The sequence below is a fragment of the Habropoda laboriosa genome, unplaced genomic scaffold (assembly GCF_001263275.1).
Source record: "Habropoda laboriosa isolate 0110345459 unplaced genomic scaffold, ASM126327v1 scaffold334, whole genome shotgun sequence".
NCBI classification, from domain to species: Eukaryota; Metazoa; Arthropoda; class Insecta; order Hymenoptera; family Apidae; genus Habropoda; species Habropoda laboriosa.
The window spans coordinates 75,821-96,196 of record NW_017100493.1 but is presented as its reverse complement, the minus strand read 5'-3'; the positions used below and the strand labels follow the sequence as shown (position 1 = coordinate 96,196).

At 35.6% G+C, this 20,376-nt stretch overlaps 1 protein-coding gene across 1 annotated transcript in view; it reads left to right on the top strand.

Annotated features, from left to right (window-relative positions):
• Nucleotides 1-4,811: 4,811 nt before the first annotated feature.
• The window catches only part of LOC108576075 (anosmin-1), a 43,257-nt gene continuing 27,692 nt past the window's right edge, over nucleotides 4,812-20,376 (top strand). Inside the window, 4 exon segments of the mRNA XM_017938996.1 lie at nucleotides 4,812-4,859; nucleotides 5,128-5,181; nucleotides 5,183-5,297; nucleotides 16,929-17,053. Coding sequence (XP_017794485.1) covers nucleotides 4,812-4,859; nucleotides 5,128-5,181; nucleotides 5,183-5,297; nucleotides 16,929-17,053 — 342 coding nt within the window.

Genomic DNA, 20,376 nt, shown 5'->3' with positions numbered 1-20,376 from the left:
GGGCCCCCCCCCCGCCCCTCCGGCGGCCACTCCCCCGTGCCCGCCACGCGGGATTGCGAACTTCGTTATTCTGCTCCGCGGCTTCCTTCTGCAGCATAACCGCCTCGTAAAAGGAGGCCGCAGCAGTCCATTGGTCCCTCCCCTCCAATACTGGAGAAGAAAAATCCCATCCTACTACCGTTAGGAGGACTCGTCACTGAGGGGTCCACGCCGAGCCCCCAGCGTACTCTGAGGAGTGATGACACTGCGCCATCGCCTCCTTCCCGATTCGGCACAACTACTCACCGAAGCACCCGTGTGCGGTGAGAACCTGTTCCATACGGTAAATGAGACCACCATTGGTCTGCCCATCCTGGAGCAGTAAGCCAACACTGACTCGAGCAATGATTCTGTAGCGGAGTACTAAGTATATGAATATAACTTCTGTCTAACGAGTCGAGTCAGTAAAGGTAAACAGAACATTCGCCTGCTAAGCACGTGATAGATGTAAGGGACTCCAGCTATTCAGGAACGGATCTATACGGGTCATTGTTAGGGCTTGCTTCGATTTCTCGGATTTAGTGTGACAGTATCTGAACGACTCGTTGGACGGACTGTAGTAGTTATGATACATGCTGAAAAATGTAACCGATAGTACAGTCGATAGAAGAAATATAGCTCGTATAATCGGTCAGGCGTCAAAGTTTACACGTTCGAGCATATCGACAAGCGAATCGACAGAAACCTGGGAGGACCTGAAACATCATTAAGGGTCGCATGAAGTATACCTTAGCTTTGATTCAGTCCTAATCGAAAAACGAAAAATACCGCATTCGACTCTGGGTGTTACGACCTCGTTATATTCCTTCCACTAACTTTACAAAAGGCTTCACGAACGTACCAACACGTGGCTACCTACGAGCCTACACTCCCACCGTTACCGTTTTCCCTCACTCCGTTCACGACGTCACATGCTTTTCTTGTTAGCTTTGCTCATAGCAGTGCTCGTGAGCAACGTCAAGCGGCTCTGAGCTACATGATGGATTGTAAACATTGGATACGATCTCAGTTGACAAATTATTAACCTTACTGAATATGATTGATTAAGTATAAATCGTGGTCGACGCTACTTAATAACTGTCTCCTCTGATTTATATGTATCATTACGTAGGCGAGGAAACATGTGTAGTTTATGCAGTATTTCAAAGGATTATCGGGGGTGAATGTATGCAACGCACATATCAATTAACGAATAACTGATTTGGCTGTTTGCCACATTGTGTCGCAGACAGTAAGTAAACTCACCAGATGTTAATATTTTGTACGTATTATTTAAAACGTCGTTACAAGAATACTTATAACTGAATAAACTTTATTAATCGAAGTAAAACACATTCAAGTAGATATATTTTTCCAACTTACTCATTACGATACACTGTCTACAATTTAATGTTAAATATGCTAAATTTAAATAGAATTGCTACTAAATTGGCTATGATCGTCCTATTGCTTTTGACAATCTACGTACGTCTCTTCTAATAAGGGAAGTTCGGTAATTCGAAAATTAAAAAAAAATTTGAAACTTTGTAGAAATGTAATTCAATTGACCCTAATAACAATATCATTGTTTGTTTCGGTAATCAAACGGTGCGGTGTGAAAACATCTCCCCCAAAAAATTGTGAGTTTTAATATTATCGTGAATATTTATAAAACTGAACAAGATATGGAAAAAAGTTAAATTCAAAGTTGCATGATTTTTGATGTCTTACATTGTGGTGGTACAGAATTTTAAAAAATCACTTTTTTCAAAATTTGCCTCCACCACTCTTTTTTGAAAAAAATAGTTTTTCGAAAATTCTTTACTATCTCAATGTAGGACGTCAAAAACCATATAACTTTGAATTTAACTTCTTTTCCGTATCTTGTACGGTTTCATAAATATTCGCGATAATATTAAAATTCATAATTTTTTGAAGTGGTATTTTCGTCCCTAGGACCGTTTCATTACCGAAACGAACAATTATTCCGTAATTAGAAAAGAAATTTTTAAAACTTGTCCCAGTTACCGAACTTCCTCTGTAAGTCTCACAAATGTTAATGATTGTAACTTATTGATGGTTGAAAATATTAATTCCATATATAGCTTTCCCTTGTTACATTACTGTACGACTTACTGTGTGATTAAACAATGGTGTATAGTATTATATGGATGATGAACACAGCATATTTCAAACTGGTTTTAAAGTTATATGTACCTACATAGAATGTCTTCATTTTGCATTCTCTATGCGTTCCGGTATTAATAATTATTCTTTTCTGAATATTTTAGTACAAGAAACATAAAGCAGGCAGGTGTACTTTACTGAAACATTATGATTTAAAATAGTTTCGGTGAGCGCAAATATGAAAACGTCAGTTTATGCACTGTAGAGATATTACAATTCTACATTTAATGTGTGCAGGCACGTTCAATTGCGATTTAAATTTCATGGTTAGGTTAACTGAAGTTTCAACATTCAAAATTTAAATTTAAAAATTAATATTAATCGAGTTATTATAGTCAATTTTTCATGCACTACATGTGCTATTATAGTACATTTTTTGTATACTATATGAGGTTATTATAGTACATTGTTTATACATTGTAATATATAATGTATTCACTATGCATTACATTATATTATCATGGTATATTTACTTGAAACACAAAATTTGGTTTTAAAATAATCCTTTTTTATTATATAAATAACATTTTTATTCTGCAAATGACTTGTATTAAATACACAATTGTAGTATGGGAAGTACTTGTAAATGCATTAGCGTTGAAATAGTTTTATTTATATTTATGTTTATTAAAACTATTTGTTTCCTAATTAGTAATGTTTCTCAACGTTAATTAAATTTTTATTTATGATCTTTTACAGTTTTAGGCCACTTTTAGCTATTTATCACTATCATTGTCCTTTGTAACAGTTTTAACAATTGCAACGTTTACATTGCTTCACTTTGCTATAATAACTTCACATTGTTTACACTGAATCACTTTACATTCTTTGAAATCTAGTAGTATGTACCTACTATTTAATTTGCTTTACGGACACAAACACAGCACATGCGATATATTTTTCTTCAAATGGCATTAGCAAGAAATTCGATCTTAAGACAAATAGTTCAAATTCAAATCTTGGAAAGATATAAAACGGACCGTCTATCCAGTGACAAACATGCACGCACAAATTTCTCTCATTGTGACATCAATTTTTACTTCCCTCGTGCTGAAAGCGAAAATAATTTTAATAAAAATACAAGAAAATTCTAGTAACTGCATAACGGTCTCACCAAGCAAAAATAGAAAAAAAAATTGTGGAACCAGAAGGCGCTTACGTTTGTTTTCTTTTCTTTTATTTATCAAATTTAAAGGTTTGCTGGAAATATTAGTCTACATTTATAAAAGTTGGCACGAATTTATGGGATGACCTAATATGTGAATGTTTCATGTAATCAACGCATATCGTGGAACGTGTTAAAGGCAGGAAATAAACCGGGCAAAATGGTTTTTCCACTGGTGTGATTCCTCGGTAACAATTGTTGCATACATGCCATACATTATTTATAGAGTTTGGCAAAGCACGATCGAAAAGAAGAAAAGTTTTGCGCCGACGGACATAAGAAACATGGAACAAGGACCGGTATAATGAGCGATGCGCAGTTTCGTGTGGTCCACGAATGTTGCTAAGTAAGGGATTGATTCACGGGCAGCTATAATACCGCCAAACCGAAGTCCTAATAGATTCAGGTCAATGCCACTACCGTTCTTCGAAGTCGTTCATTATGTGAGAAGAGAAGACCCCGTTCTCATGCCACACAGGTTGCAATACCTGCGTGGCAAGCTGGACCGAGAGATTCGCAACAAGTGCGTAGATATATCCACGCTCTTCGATATTTAACTGAAGCACGTTTTAAATAAAATAGCCGATTCGAGTGTAGGTTAGTTTATCCACTGATGTATAGAAATTCCACGTTGATAGATTACAATTAGAAGAGTTTCGAATAGAGCATCAGCCAATAAATTAATTTTTATCAGAAATTCACTGAAACTTTCTGCATGAAATTTCTGACGTCAAAATAATTTCTATTATTTTCATACTGTCTGGGTCAAAACGGACCCATTGGTAACTTTTCGAAAGTAAATTTTTTTATGTAACCAAGGCATAATTGTGAAATTATACTCGTATCGATACAAATGGAAGTATACATGCAAAATGTTACAAACCATAATACTTACCAGTATCGAACATTCACTTTTTTTTAGAAAGTACTAATGGGTCAATTTTGACCCGGTCGATCTTTCTAGCGTTGAAAGAATGTGTTTTTAAACATTTTTTTTAGAGCTTTCTTTATCGTTTCTATGTATTTTCGTGTGCTCCTTTTTCGCTAACTTGTATTATCGTACCGAAAATGTACGTATAGCTAAACGCAGCTGCAACAGTTAATACTGTTAAAGAGCCCTCAGAATTTCCGTTGATACAGACTCAGGGCAAAATTACTAAAAAAAATCACTTACCACTTCTGAATGAATTATAATAACAGTAAGATTAACAAAAGAAAAGAAATCGTAAATGTCCTTCACGCTATTACGCTGTGTACTCAAGATTCGCAAGTATTCGATTGATGCGGAAACAAAACGCTTGTAACTCGGAGAAAAGTTCGTTATTACGCTTGTTTTACCTTTTGTTCGTGTGCCGCGCGTTCCTTATGCAAAGTTGCTTTCAAAAGTGACAGAATATTCCGATAGGCGAGTGTGTTTCGTAGAAATTGTTATCAAAGGAAAATGGAGCAGAGGAACGATCGAAAATACGAGAGAGACATTGACCGAGAGGTTAGAAAGAGAGAAAGAAGCTCGTATCCGCCAGTGGCAGGACCCTTTCCAAAGTTAATGATTCGATCATTGCGACGGGTGGTGGAAGCGAGTGGTGTGGGTCGGAGTAGTAGGAGAAGTGCCAGAGAAGAAGGAGAGGATCCAAGCGTAGCGGAAAGTAAGCCCGATCTCAGTTCGAACGGTTCGCCGCGATCGCTCCATCTTCGGTTTTGCCGGTTCGCTGCGTACGATTCGGTCGCACACAAAGATTCTTCCGCTACTGTGTTAGCTAACGAACGTTTCACGGGACACGTCACTCCGCTTCCGGCGCTCCTGTTCGGTCGCCTCTTCTAACCTGCCACGGAAGTCCTTTGACATCCCTTGACATGCCTCCAATCGCTGGCTCGAATTACACCGTAAAATCGCGCATTCATCGTACATTACCAGCTATTTTGAAACGTACGTATCTCGAATTACGCTTATCGTTAAATGTTTTCTTTCCCTCAGCTTAAACAATCTAAACAACATTTTTTCTATTTTACGCTATTTTCACGCATTCCACTTTCAACAAACACCGACGTACCCTACCGTGGTTACTTGGTTGCATAATAATTTGATCTTAATCTTCGTTGAAATTATAAGACCTATGCTTCGTATACGTTTGACACTTGAACGAACTCGTTTGAACAAAATCGTTTAGTTAACAAATATTCAGGAATATCAGCAAGAATTCGGAGAGTTCTATTTACATTATAATGAACATCTTGCCAACCGATAGGGTACATCTACCCTGTGATGTACAGCCAAATGAGTAAACAGGTAAATTTTTATCGATCACATTACGTTGCATGCTTAACGTAGACAATTATAAACACTATACCTGTCAGCAGGCCAATTTACCGTATAACTCGAAAGATTTATTGTTAGAACCAAAGAGAACACTGACAGGCACACGGTAAGAATTTATTTTCTTCGAAAATATACACACCTACAGGCACTATGTATTAGTCTTTCAGTTTTACCTGAAACTTCATCGAATACAAATTTAAAATTCGAATTTTGCATTTGCAAGTTATTTTAGTAATTTATAACGAAACTAATAAGAAGAAAGATTACGCGAAATTGATTTGTGAATACTGCAAGGTGTCATAACAGAAGCTTGTTTATTTCGATATAAATTGATGAAATTATAGGGAAAGTACCTACATAATTTCGCCTGCTGAGATTCAAGTCGTCCTCAATTGAAGGACAATTGATATTTTCACATCTAATTAATCTCAGATGAAGAAAAAAAACAATTGTTCGTGTTTCGTGTACGGCAACTTAGAATTGTTGAAATCTAAAGATTCTAAATCACGATTGGAAAAACACAAGTAAACAAAAATCGGGATCTTGAGAAAATACACACAATATCGTCTACCTGAGAAATATTGATTGATTCACGTATTTATGAGCTTCTAAATTTATATCTGTATGTATACAGGGTGTCCCCAAAATCGTGGTAGTGCCGGCCGTTGAAAAAAAAGAATAACATTTTTTCATTTAAAGCTTCGTTTTCGCAAAAAAAATGGGTTTAAAAATCTGTCAGGTACCCGTGTATTAAGTGCAAGTTTCGAGGTATGAATTTGTGTCTACTCGCGTTTGTTTTATTAAACATCGACAAGATCACGATTTGCTTCTTGTTATTGCTGTTATCTCATTTCCGCGGTACCGGTCTGTACTGTTACTCACTTTTATTCTGTATTTAATTTGAATGGTTCATAAATACGGATAAGATTAGTACTTTTTAAGAAACCATTGTATTAATGTACAAGTGCTCTTTGAACTAAATTATTATGCACTTCTTCCAGTGAATTATGTGTATTTTTTAAATCTTCCAACGCCAAAACAATCTTTGCTTTTAGTTCTTGAACGCCGGTGTCATCCTTGAAGAACAATAACAGCAAGCAAATCATGATATTGTCCGTGTTTAATAATACAAATTCGAGTAGAAACAGAAGTTTCATACCTCGAAACTTGCAGTTAACACACGGGCATCTGACGGATTTTCAAATTAATTGTTTTCGAAAATGAAGCCTTAAATGATAAAATGCTCTTCTTTTTTTCGACTTATTTTTGCATATAGAATCACCACCCGGCCGGTTGTACCGCGATTTTGGGGAGACTCTGTATTTATTATTTTTAATCATATGAATATTTGTTGTAGATATAAAAAAAATATAATTTCAAAATATTTATATTATTACATATTATTTTTTTAAACGACCACGAATTTAGCTCTGTTGCTCCTTTCATATCTCCAATTGTAGCAAATACCACGCTAAAACCTAGGCAACATTGTGAATACTTCTGGTAAGCGATATTGAACGCATGCTGGTCAGTACAAACAACTGTTTTCCTTAACAAAAATGCTGGAATCGATTAGGTTGCTTAAAATGTCATTAATTAGATATGTTCACAGAAACTTGAAACACTTTCTCCTAATGTGACATTAAATTGTCAGGATTCAATAAATGTTTTCACTATCAAGACTCACTGAAATATTTCTTATCCATTGCTCAAGTGATGTTGCAGACACAGTAGGGTAACTGTACCTAATATGGAACATCGCAATATCTCGGCAAATAAATAACAAAATCAATGGACCATAGTGTAAAATATTTCGTTAAAAACAACAGACAATCATATTCACGTTTGAGCTTCAGTTACAAGTCCGTCGTTGAATGCGAAGCTGAATGTTGCTTGAAAGCGTAAAAAAGTTTTTGAGGGGCGAGTTAAGTAGTGAAATTTTGTAGTGAAGATAAGGTAAACAAATATTACTTTTGCATGATTTATCATTAAACATGTTTGGTTTTGTGTCTTTAAAAGAAATTTACCGTTAAATTTTTCTTCTTACAATTAGTATAATTATTATTTTTCTGCGGAAATATGTATGTACCTAATATGGAACATGCTGAGTGTACGTAATATGGAACATGTTCTATATTAATATGGTATTATATTATATTTTTACCATTATAAGTACATTATATTATTGTATTACAATATATTACATAGTTTTGTGCTATTATTATTATTATTGTTTGTATGATAGATGGAAGTTATAGTACCAAAAATTAAAAGAAAATCTTGGGACAAAGTTCTAAAAAAAAAGAAGATATTTGTGTATTTGTTTTTTTATTTACATAAATATTGATTCTTCATGGTAAAAATAAAGATTTTTGAGATTTCGTTACAAATTTTCTAGGTGTTCCATATTAGGTACCATTTTGTCAACTTGCTGTGTTTGACTTTTTTTTACATTTTTTACCGTGACTTCAAGACACTTAAACTATTGCATAGTTAACTATTAACATGCGAATATCTATTAATTTTGTCGTGTTTTAACGTTAGTTTCATTAAAAAAAAAGCATGTCTATGTTTGGCAAACTTTTAAAATCAGGTGTTTCATATTAGGTGCAGTTACCTGTATCACCAATATATTTCAGCACTACCGGCCAATTTGGAATCACTTGTCAATTTACACCAATATTGTAAATGAAATGATGTAGAGACCAATAGCAATTTACCCCATTTCGATTAATATAAATTATAAAAAATTCGTTAAAAAGTTCTTAAAATTGCTTATTTTTTTCTGGAAATTTTTGTGTAACTTGCAATGCACAGTGATTCCAAACATTTGGCCGGTAGTGTATGTACCTATGTATTATGTTTCCATTAAACTTTCTTTCGTCACGTTATAATATCTTTATACGATAAAACTTTAAGATGAAGCATGTTATAATATGTAGCATGCAAAAAGTACGTGGTTTCCCATATATAACTAAGAGAGATGTACAGTTGGTAAGTTATCGATTGTAACTAAACTTTTTCGGGTGAATCTAGAGCAAAAATAAATAGACCTATTATCTGAGCGTTTTTACCAATGTGCATTATTTACAAAGATATTTAACATGAAATTTTCAATAATCTCAGCGTTTATAACTTCTTAACACCAACACTGCAGTTGTGGTTGCGAAGTTGGTAGTGTAGTAAGTAGATTCCTATATAATTAAAGGTTCACTACAGTCGGAGCCAAATGTATTGGCCGGTCACGTGGATTTCTTCTCTCCGCTTTTCCACACCGACGAACCCTACCAAGCAAGAACTGTATATGTAGTGGTTCAATAGGTCAACCTCATAGGCGCATGGGCGTATCTGTTTTGTAACACGATCTTTGTTTTACTTCTGGCGGCAATATGCTCTCTTCGTCTTATATCTTATGAAGGTAACCTCTTTCATCTATCTTTTTTTGGCAATAGGCTTTCTCGAGAGAGATGTAGTGCACACGCAACGACGGTCGAGACACGACAGTTGAAAGGGATACCGCCTGCGTTGCAATGAATCACCCAATTTCAAAAATTTCACTTTCTCTAATTTCCATCCTATCTTTATGGAAATAGTACCAATGAATTGACGATATTCTCCCGATGAAAATAAGTCCAAACACGACATAAATCGGATCCGTTTTCCAGTAATCAATTTAAATAACTCGGATAGCGAAAACGAGACATACGGTACGGGTCACAATACAGCGAGGTTGTAAAATTGCCCAGAAGTCAAAGTAAACATGTTTCAGAGAATCGAATTGGCACAAATACGAAGAGTGAGAGACCTGAAACCTCGGCCTTTACGAAAATTTGAAACCCGTTAGCAAATTTAGTTTTGTCGTTTAAATGAGTTGTATGAAACATTAATGACTTACTCTAGCATAAGATAAAACTCCAAATATTCCAAATAGTAATTGACATTTGCAGATTTTTCACTTATAAATGAAACACCGTTAGTTGTATGTCGTCATTTTTTTATTGTGCAAAATTCAGTGTACGGCCCAAAGTGCGGCGACATCAATCAGTCCTGCAGTTTGAGGTTTTAATTCACTACCTCCCTATATTATGGCTCGTACTATACAATTTTCAGAGGTGATTTAAACTGATTGTTAAGTTCAGTCCATTTATGCTGTGTTTGAACTCGTTTTCATTCCAGGAACCTCGCTAATCCACTGGTATTATTTTCATTAAGAAAGGATGAAAATTATAGAAATTTCGTCATCGAATGATTCATTGTAATGTGCGCGGTATCCTTTTCAAGTACCGCGATTTGCTTACTCTCGCTATAGCTCTATTCGTGTATTTTATACTGGCGCGTGTGTGTGTGCATGTGTGCCTTAGCATAGTAAGCGTAGTTTAAGGATGGAACAGAAAGATTCTATAGAACAATTGTAAACTGCCGAACGGTAAGAATGGAACCGAAAAGCGGCGGAAAAGAAAACCACGTGACCGGCCAATACATTTGGCCCTGACTACAGTAAATCCTCGACAAGTGTCAGTCAGTTTGGATTCTACAAGTGTCAGTATAGATGGTGCTACGCCTAGGCTGCGTCATTGCTGCGCCTATGTTATCTCGCTCGCTGTCAGTCAGGCGTGTAACGCTAAGGCCGACTCTATGTAATGTAATACAGGGCGTCTGTTTTATCTCAATACAGTGAAATATCTGGCGTGACAGTGAACGTGTTAATAAGTAAATGTTGTTCGAATTATGTCGTGTTTGATGTCATTTTCATCAGAAAAATCTCATCAATATGTTAAGAAAAATTTCGGGATAAAAAACGTAAAATTAAAAAAGTTGGTATTTAAATCGCTTGGTTGCCTCGACTCACGTTTCATCCTTATCTTTTATTCGCTGTCCTTGTCTACGTTCGGCAAACTACAAAGGCGGGCGCGAGGCTCGAAAACGTAGTCCCTGACTCTACAAGTGTCAGGTTTAGGTTCCTTGCGGACTGACACTTGTGGAGAATTTACTGTATAGTTCAAATCCTACAGTGGGCATGCTTTTTTTTTCTTTATATACCATTTTATGCAACAGTAGCCGTAATTTATCACTATTATGTTATTTTCTTAAATGTTACTACTCATTATTTAATTATTTATTAACTGTACTTAATTATGTACTACGTAGAACATAATTACTGACATGCATATTTATTAGGATATTATGCATACAAAAATGTGTATGATTCTAAGTATAACTAAAGAATAATATAATAGGAGGAATATAAAAAATGTAAAATATAATAAGTAGAAAATAATTGTGATAATCATGTCTTGTTAATAGTCTGTAGAAGAAGTTGACGTCGAGAAAAATTATATGCATCGTAAAAATACGAAAAACACAAAAATTTCCGAAAATTGGAATATTTTATGTATGCTACTACTTTGCAATGATACTTTGCTTTTTGATATTATGTGAGAAACAACTTCATGTCGCACCATACAAAATTCTTTATGCATGATATCTTAAGAAATATGTAATGAGTAGTAACATTTAAAAAAATACTACAATAGTGATAATAGCGACTACTGTTGCATAAAATGATATTTAAAGGAGAATGCAGTAAACAAAAATTATGCTCACTGTAAAATTGGAACCAGTGAATCTTTAATTATGATTGTGCTATTTTCTCAGCTTCACCACTACAACTACAGTAATGTTGTTAAGAAAAGTACGTCCAGTTTATGGAAAATATAATGCTAATTATCTTTGTAAATAAGGCGTATTGGCCAAAAAACTCGCATATGAGTCTTCTTATTTTCGTTTTAAATTTAGCACAAAAGTTTGGTTAACCCTAGTACGTTCCTCCGTTTGACTATACACTTTAGGTCTTTGGGTCAAAACAGACCCAACGACCTTATGTATAACAATTTTTATTACCAGCATGCCATATGAACCTAGACAATAGACTTTTAATATAATGTTAAGGGAACATAAATTTGATAACGGCAAAAGTTATTAAAAAAATTGAAAGGCGATGGGTCAAAAAAGACCCGAAGACCGCAGTAGGGTTAAAATCGGCAACGCGTTAGCTATCACTTCTCCTTGTAAGCGTGATCCGAGCAGTCGGTATAGTGATGAGAATTATTTTCGATATGTCTGAGAATTTTTAATAAAGATTTCAGTAAATTGTTTAAGCGATCGTCCAGAAAGTGTTCGTAAGCAATCAATAGATATATGCACTCCTTACGTGAAATTGAAAACTTTAAGTCAAAACAAGTGACAATATAATTAAAAATAGCTGTTGAAGTGAACATTTTGTTACATCGCTGTCGATAATATCTAAGCAGAGAAAATTACGTCGTCATCTGTTTATACTTTCCTATTTAACGGCATCTCTTCATTCGATGTTATTATATGATAATTGTCAGCATTTTATTAGCTACGGTATTACAGAAGAAAAACATAATATGGCTGTGTTCAAACAGAAAAGCTTTTAACAAGCAGACGAAGTTTTCTCTTTTACATATGCAAAATATTTTTTAAAACCAAATATTAATAAAAAATCATTTCGTTTACTACCTACAAAAAGTTATTTCTAACTTTTTTTTATGAAATTTTAAAAACACTTTAAACATTTTAGTAACCGCAAAAATAAACATTCTGTTTTACTATTGGTTTAGCTAACGCAAGTACCTGCACGTTCTTAGGGACTCATTAAGATAGCACAATAATTTCTAATTCTTTCCTCGTATACATGATGTCCCACCAACTCGGTCCATCTCAAATATCTCCATTATTTCAAGTAATAAGCGGGAATATTCCTTACACAAGTAGTATAGTGTTAAGAAAGATATAACAGTGATAATAATTTCTTCACAAGTGGAGACGTAGAAGAGATCTGGAGGACAATTTTATTTTTTGAAATAGAGTGTCCAATTTTTTATAGTAAAATTAGATCGATGAGCGAATTTTCAGTATAAAAGTGCTAAGGTGTACATAATTCATTCAACCAAAAAAGTTTCTGTACACCTCATTAGAATTTATTTTACGTTGTATAATTTTAACAGAGAAAATAGTAAATAAATAATATTTACGTGATTTTATTTGGAAACATAACATGTGCTATTAATACCAAGAAAAATAATTTACGTTCATTTGTTAATAATTAAACAGATATTTTCCATTATGGGAAAGATATTTAGAGTAATGTCTTCTCTACTTACCTGTAAACAAGAAACTTACTTGTATTTGCTTTTAGAGCCTTGTTCGTTGACATTTTGCTGGTAAAGAAGAAATTATCTTGTATTTGCCTTTGGAACCTTCTTTATAAACATTTTGCTGAATTCTTAGATACCGTACGGAAATCTTTTTCATCCCGTTTCTGCTACATTATTCTTTCTCCTTAGTTTAATGGTTAACAAATGAACGTCGATAAGTTTTCGTTGTACCAATAGTACCTAAATGCTATGTTTCTAAATAAAATGAGATAAATATCATTTATTTGCTACTTTCTCTGTTAAAATTCTAACGTGGTGTACGAAGGCTTTTTTGCCCGAGTCTACGCTTATCCTAAAACTCACCATTCCTCAGATATTCAACTTTGTCCATCTTATTACTTGCATTATGAAACGTTTTTTTATGATAAATATTACGTATCGAGAAACAACAACTACACCGCAAGATATGATGCAACGGATTACTGCAGCATGTCCTGGAATAGACCGCGAGACGATAAGCATGCAAGGGATTCAACGGTTCACAGATTACATTATATCAGTGCATATGGTCGACACTTTGAACATGTTTCATAATGAAAGTAATAGGATTGTCAAAATCGAATACCTCAGGATTGATGAATTTTTGGAATAAGTGTACCTTGGTACTTTTTCACTCAGAAATTACTACTTTATCTAACTTGACTAGAAAAAATTGGACACTCCATTTATAAAAACGAAATTCACTTCCAGATCTCCTGTATACCTTTATCTGTAAAGAAACTATTTCCACTATGTTGTCTTTCTTGCAACCATACAACTTTCGTAAGTAGTGTTTTCACTTAATACTTGAAATAGTGGAGATATTTGAAGTAAATAGACAGAATTGGTGGGACACCCTGTATACAGATTAATATAAATTCTTTAAATGTTCTGCTTGTTAAAACTAACGTGTAAAGCCTATATAAATGAAAATTCCGTTTTAACTTATGCACATGTCAGAAGATTAATAAAAATCTCTTTCTTTTTAATATACTAGTTTAATGTCGCATAAACTGCATAAGGTTATTAGCGACAACTGTTACGGATTGATTATAATTTGAAATCTACTGCTGTTTTGATCCAATATCTTTTAGAAATTGCAAGGTTCGATGTATGTATTGTAGTTTTTGGTAATCGTTAAGGTTATCTTTTAGAGAGTGACATAAATCATTTAAACTTAACTCGGCGGTTTGAGAATTCGGGACGATGTATTATACATACAGTGGGTGATCAAATCATTAGAGCCACCCGTAAGAAATTGACGGTTTTACATTGTAACGATTAATTTTCAGATGAAGCGTTGATGTTTACAAATTGCAAATATACACTTGGCAACACTTTCGGCTATATTATCTGTCGTATGAACGTTATTTTGTATCAGTACTGCAAATCGCCTCTTGAGAACCACGTGTTACAGTTTTCTTGGTTTATAGATCTTGAGCATTTGAATTTCTCTTGCAGTGTTTTTACTACTTATAACGCATAGTAAATCACTTAAAATGTATCGAAAAAAGAATCAAGGTAGCGCTACCAAATACTGGCTTTATCGTTACTTTTAACTGTATTTTGTATAACTACGTAACCTAAGTTCAACTGTTTTGTGTATCTTTAGTGAACAATCGTTAATTAAAAATACTCTAGTGTGAAAATCTTGATATTGTGATTTTATATCTACACCGAAACAAAAAACATATTTTTCTGCGGTAGAATGTGTTTTGTAGTAATGAGTATATTGCAACGATCGCATATTGTAGGATTTGTCCTGATAATGACACGGGAGTGTGTGATTCTAGAGTGACCGATCTTAATTGTATTAATTGTGTTCTGTTCCTTTCGAGTCAGTTTTGAGAAGTGAATGTCTGCTTTGAAAGAGCTAGGCAGACTTTACATTGGAAAATTAAACGGTATTTTCATTCTCTTTAAAACACCATATAACAACAATTATCTCGAACAGACAAGCGGTAGAAAATATATAGAGAAATTATTTAAATAAAACATATCTGTTTTTACACAAATGATGCAGTGCGGGTTTGTCCAATGTAAAACAAAGTAGGCGCGAAAAAAATGGAATTAAGAGATCGACATCAATTTTTTTTTAAACTGTTATTAAAATTAAGAGAATGGAATTAAATTTCTCAAGATTTATGTTTTTGATTGTGAAGAATAGTTTGATTCTTTGTAGAAGCAGTAAATAAACATTTCACGTATAAAAATATTGCAGTAATGAGGTCGAAGAAAGAATACCTTCCGAGGCACTGTACATTTCTTCTTAATACTTAAACACTGTCTATTCTTTTGCTCTAAATTTCTTCGATTGCCAGTTTTTCAATACTCATTTGCTCGATCTTTGTTTGTTCAATTATTGTCATATAACGTAGTACAGGGGCACACGTTTCATTTAGTTAATAAACAAATTTAATTTTGACCGATTCTTATTACGTCTTGTATTCATAGTTCCGTTTATCAATTTTAGAATGAATAAAATTGTGAAACGAAGAAATTGTTAAAATGAATTTAATTTAATTGTAACGGGTTTTGCAATTAAGAACCAATAAAAATCAAATTTAGGAAAGAAAACGAAATTTCTTGGAATTTACATTACTTTCTTTATTTGATGACATTCCATCGAGTTCGACGTAACTTCCTGTATTTTCAACAGGATTGAACTCCGGGTCATAATGTTCAAATTGTAACGAGCTACTTAATAGAGTTTTATCAGGAGAAATGGTTTGACACTCGTAGCCCTTCACCTTGACCGCCGAGATCACCGAATTTAAATCCGCTCAATTTTTTTTTACGAGGTTTCCTCAAAGACACAGGTCACTCAGTTATTTTTACTTCTCTGAATGATATAAAACACAAAATTAATATACCTAAGATAACTTAAATTAATATACTTGAGATAACTTTAAGTATCGTACAACACAATAACATTACGAGAAATATGAAGAGGCGAATATAAAAGTTTCAAATGTAGCGATCGAATGTCAGAAGACTTATTGCAAGAAAATATTTTTATCTCGTAAATTAGTTATTTTTCGACCTCGTTACCTTAACCCTTTTACGGAACTTGTGAAGTTATACGAATAAGTAAATTTGGGTAAAATTGACCCAATGTCATAGTATTTACAAGAAATTAGTATAAAGAAATGAAACTCAGTTCGTTTAATTGTTACGGCTTAATATTGTAATTTTAATATTATGTTGAAATTATATGGAATATTGTCGTTTGCCTTGCTGGTCCTGAGCGAAACGATAAAATGTTTTCTTTTCGCTTTCGCCCACATCGAAGTATTTCACGAGCATGCCATAATATAGAGTTGTCTCTTAATTTACAATATTTAGAATTATTACGTTCAATTCGTATGTGTTCATCTAAAGGAAGACTGTCTAAACTTTCTTCGCAATCTGAACTTTCTTTACCTACTTCTGTTTCTGTTACACAATATTCTTCTATATTATTTCTATATTCTTCGCTGCATTATAAATTTTGTTATTTATCGAATAACAAGTGCTACTAGAAATAAAAATAGGTATTGTAAATACACACAGTTTATTGTCACGCCATCGTAGAAAATGAAATTATACTTTGAAACTGTTTCCAAGGTAAAAAATGCACTGGTTATCCCATTCGGGATAAAAGAATACGCAACAGAAGCTTAACAAAAGATCATCACAGTCACAATCACCAAAGCCACTTGCTACATATGTGTGTATGTCGGATCAAATGTGTTTTTTTTTTTTCGTTTTCGTTAAGATAGTTTGTTACAGAAATAATAGTGACGACAATTACTTCTTTCCTTTTAATCTAATCGTTACTTTTGTTGCTACATTGTTGGTATATGATATGTCACGCTTGGAAAGTGTATTGATTTACTAGGTATTCGTATCGGTATCAATCTTCCGAACAAAAACAAACGTAATTCAATCCACGTTAAGCTCATCGCGTTTTGTTTCGTTGAGATTTAAATTTGTTTCAGTCACCACAATGTTGTATAATATTACTGTAAATTTTTTACAGAATGGTGGCTTTGGTGGTTACTTTTACCACGATGTCTCGCATCATGGACGAAATACATTGAAGAATACGACTCTATTAGAGTTGCTAGGTGCGATGTTCGTTGCAGTGGTAATTACCCTGATCAAGTAAGTATGTATAACGTGTTAGTGTGTAAATATCGAACATTTAATGTGTCTCGCATCATGGACGAAATACATTGAAGAATACGACTCTATTAGAGTTGCTAGGTGCGATGTCCGTTGCAGTGGTAATTACCCTGATCAAGTAAGTAACGATATAACGATTTAACGATAATACTAATTCTTCAAATTTTCAACGATAACGAATACAAAGAATACAATTAAATATTTCAGAAGTTAGAAATACAGTATATTCGTTTTCTTCTTTAAAATGTACTAAACATGCTAAAACCAGTTGCATAAATTAATATGTGTTAACTGCTGAAATATGTTTTTTCATTTTCTGTTAATTCATATTTAACTTATATTTAGAAGATTTACCCTTTTGCTATTATGTTTTACTTACTCTTATTCTTTGTTGAAATTATGCTTTAATGATCAGTGATAAAATTATAAGGATTTCGATACGAGACCGTTAGATATTATCTGACTTTGGCTAACACGCTCCTGAAACTCGTGAATTTTTAACACCTGTTACATAGAATGGCATCTCAAAAGTATAAGATACACTGCTTAACTTTTCCTAAAATCGAATTTAAAGTTGCTCCAAAACATACCTATCCGTAAAACAACCACATTAAGTAATTGGTGGTTTAAGGAAAATGTTAAGAAAATGTAAAGAGAACACTCGCATTTAAATACACTTGTTATCACTTAATTTTTCTTATAACATTCTATTTATGCTAGCGTTAAATAATTATAACTTTCTTTACACAAATTTTTGTACATTATATGTTGTACACACTAAAAAAATTAATAATTAAATAATAGTAATAAACTAATGAAAAATTATTGGTGCAATTAATAATTAATTAGTAATTAAGAATGTTTACACTATTAGATAAGAATCTTTCAATTTTCTTAATATTCTTCAATTTATGAAAAATATGTTTGTTTTGTATATAAATGCTGTCAAGAGTGTGGGATTTGGTAATTAACGAGGGAGCGACACACTTTGATTATAAAATATATATACAGGGTGTCCCAGGATTAAAGTGCCCAACTTTGTCAATATATTCTATTGGTGTAAATAAGCAAAACATGTTATATAAACATAAGTTGTTTATTAAAAAGTTATAAATAAAAATACGGAATTCGAAGGGAACGATTAAAATCTTTCTTCAGTCATTAATGTTTAAAAATATCATTGTAATTGAGCAAACCTCCCTACACCAACAAATACAGGATACGTCAAGACACTAGAATTCCTCAAAACTAACAACATCTAGTCGACACTTTACATCTTACAAGTCGTAAAGAAGGACACAGTGACATTCTGCACAACGATGCAGTTGCATGTCGGAAAGTTCTTCAAATGTATATATTCTATTATATACTGCAAACATAATGCACTATATATATAAACAACACAGTACACACAAACCAATCATTGAAAGACAATCACTATACACTACCATATTCACATACAAACGGGCACACATGAAATGAAAACTAAAGTCACTTAGGCCGTCTGCGGTTTCCGGTGTCTCCGCTAGTGGTGGGACAAAGTGTCCCTCCCAGCGGAGCCACAATAGCTGTGGCCGGGGATTGTGATCTTGACCCCACGCCTCCCCGGCTAGGCGGTAGCGATGCGGGTAGGAGAAATCATCCCCCCACCCATTTACACCTCCGCCTCCGTAACTCGGAGACCTCCCAACCATGCTCCGCGACCTCCTTCAACAAGATTACTTTCTCGCAAAATGAGACCATAGCGTTCCAGGACTTCTCGCTCACCAGCATCACTTTCACGATGGCTGGCAGCCACAGGCGTTGTCCAACCTCCTCGACCAGGATACAGCCGCTCATCCGCCCACGCTGGGCACGCCTCCAGCGAATGCTGCGCCATATTCCGGTCACCTCCACATTGGTGACAGACCACCGTCGCTTCAGCTCTGATCTGGCATGGGTACTCACCAAAACAGCCATGTCCAATAGCATCGGTGTTTATTAACGTGTCCGCGCCTGCCACGAGGGCTCTGAAGACACGGCGCCCATGGGCGCGAGATTAAGATATACCCACTTAACGCGGTCGCCTGAGAAGACCCTACACGGAGACAAAACGGATGCCTACCCGTACAGAGGCCACTTGTGAGGAGGTTTCAAAACGTTACGGGTTGAACGGAGTGACTTTCCAACATTCTAACAATTCTCCAGATGGGTACTGGAGCTGCCTTGACGCAGCTCACCTCGCTAGCAGCCTTGAAAAAGAGCCACCTGATCAGCATATTGCTGAACCACTGCCCTCTTGAATCCAACACCAACCCGGTCAGCCCCAGAACGGGGGGAGGGGGGAACTCCGCCCATCCTGCCGGACAACCAGGGGAGGGTAGAGTAACCCATCGCAGCTCCTGGCATGGAGAGGACGGGCTAGCAGGCCAGAGGTACCGTTCAACATCATCGGTCGGATGTTCGTGGCGGATTTTCCCAACCACTTCTAATCAAGGGATCTCGCTCCTCTTGGTATTATTGGCTGATCAGCTAAGGTACCAAGGGGTCGCCAAGCCCTTAGGTGCCTTTAGCCCCCCCCCCCCTGTGGAAACACCCAGGTTACACGGTAGGTGAGCCTACCTCGGTTGCGACCCAGCCAGTATCCCAGACTGGGCAGAATCGCCCCGACCGCGCGTTGGTTGGTGCTGCCCTGTAAGAGGCAGCGCCATTTTGCCTACGCCTTGTGTCGGGCCATGCGCATCAGCCCTTTAGCCTGTGACTCCGACAGAGCCACTTCATTCTGGTGAAGCGCCACTGACCGTCCAGATCAAGGCTAAAATCCCCGACCTGGATTATCTTGTCTAACCTACAAAATCTAACCTCCCTCGCCTTCAACGTGCGGGGAACCTGCTCGACTGCAGGCAGCTGTCACACAGCCGCCTAAGTTGGGCCACAAGAATGACTAAAGCCAGGCTTGCTCGAGACCCGGTGCAGTATACAAGGTCATCATGCGTTCAACCGCCCCGGCCAACTCCTTCTCCGTGACTCCTATGTTGGCGGACCAAATAATCGGATTCGTTGATTCGGAATCGTGCCGCGGATTTTCCCCCATTGAGGAGAAGAGTAGTTTTCACGATCCGCCCGAAAATCTAGAGATCCACACCCTATGAGCGAGTCACCCACAGCCGGAGTCTTTCAAGCCCTATCTAGTAGGGGCGCCACCACGAATTCTGATCCAAAGGGTTGAGGAGATCACTCCATGCCTGGGCCTTGGCCCTCGCGATGGCCAACTGAAGCTCCATCCTCGCCCACAGACGGGCAGTGCCAGGGGGTACCGCCTA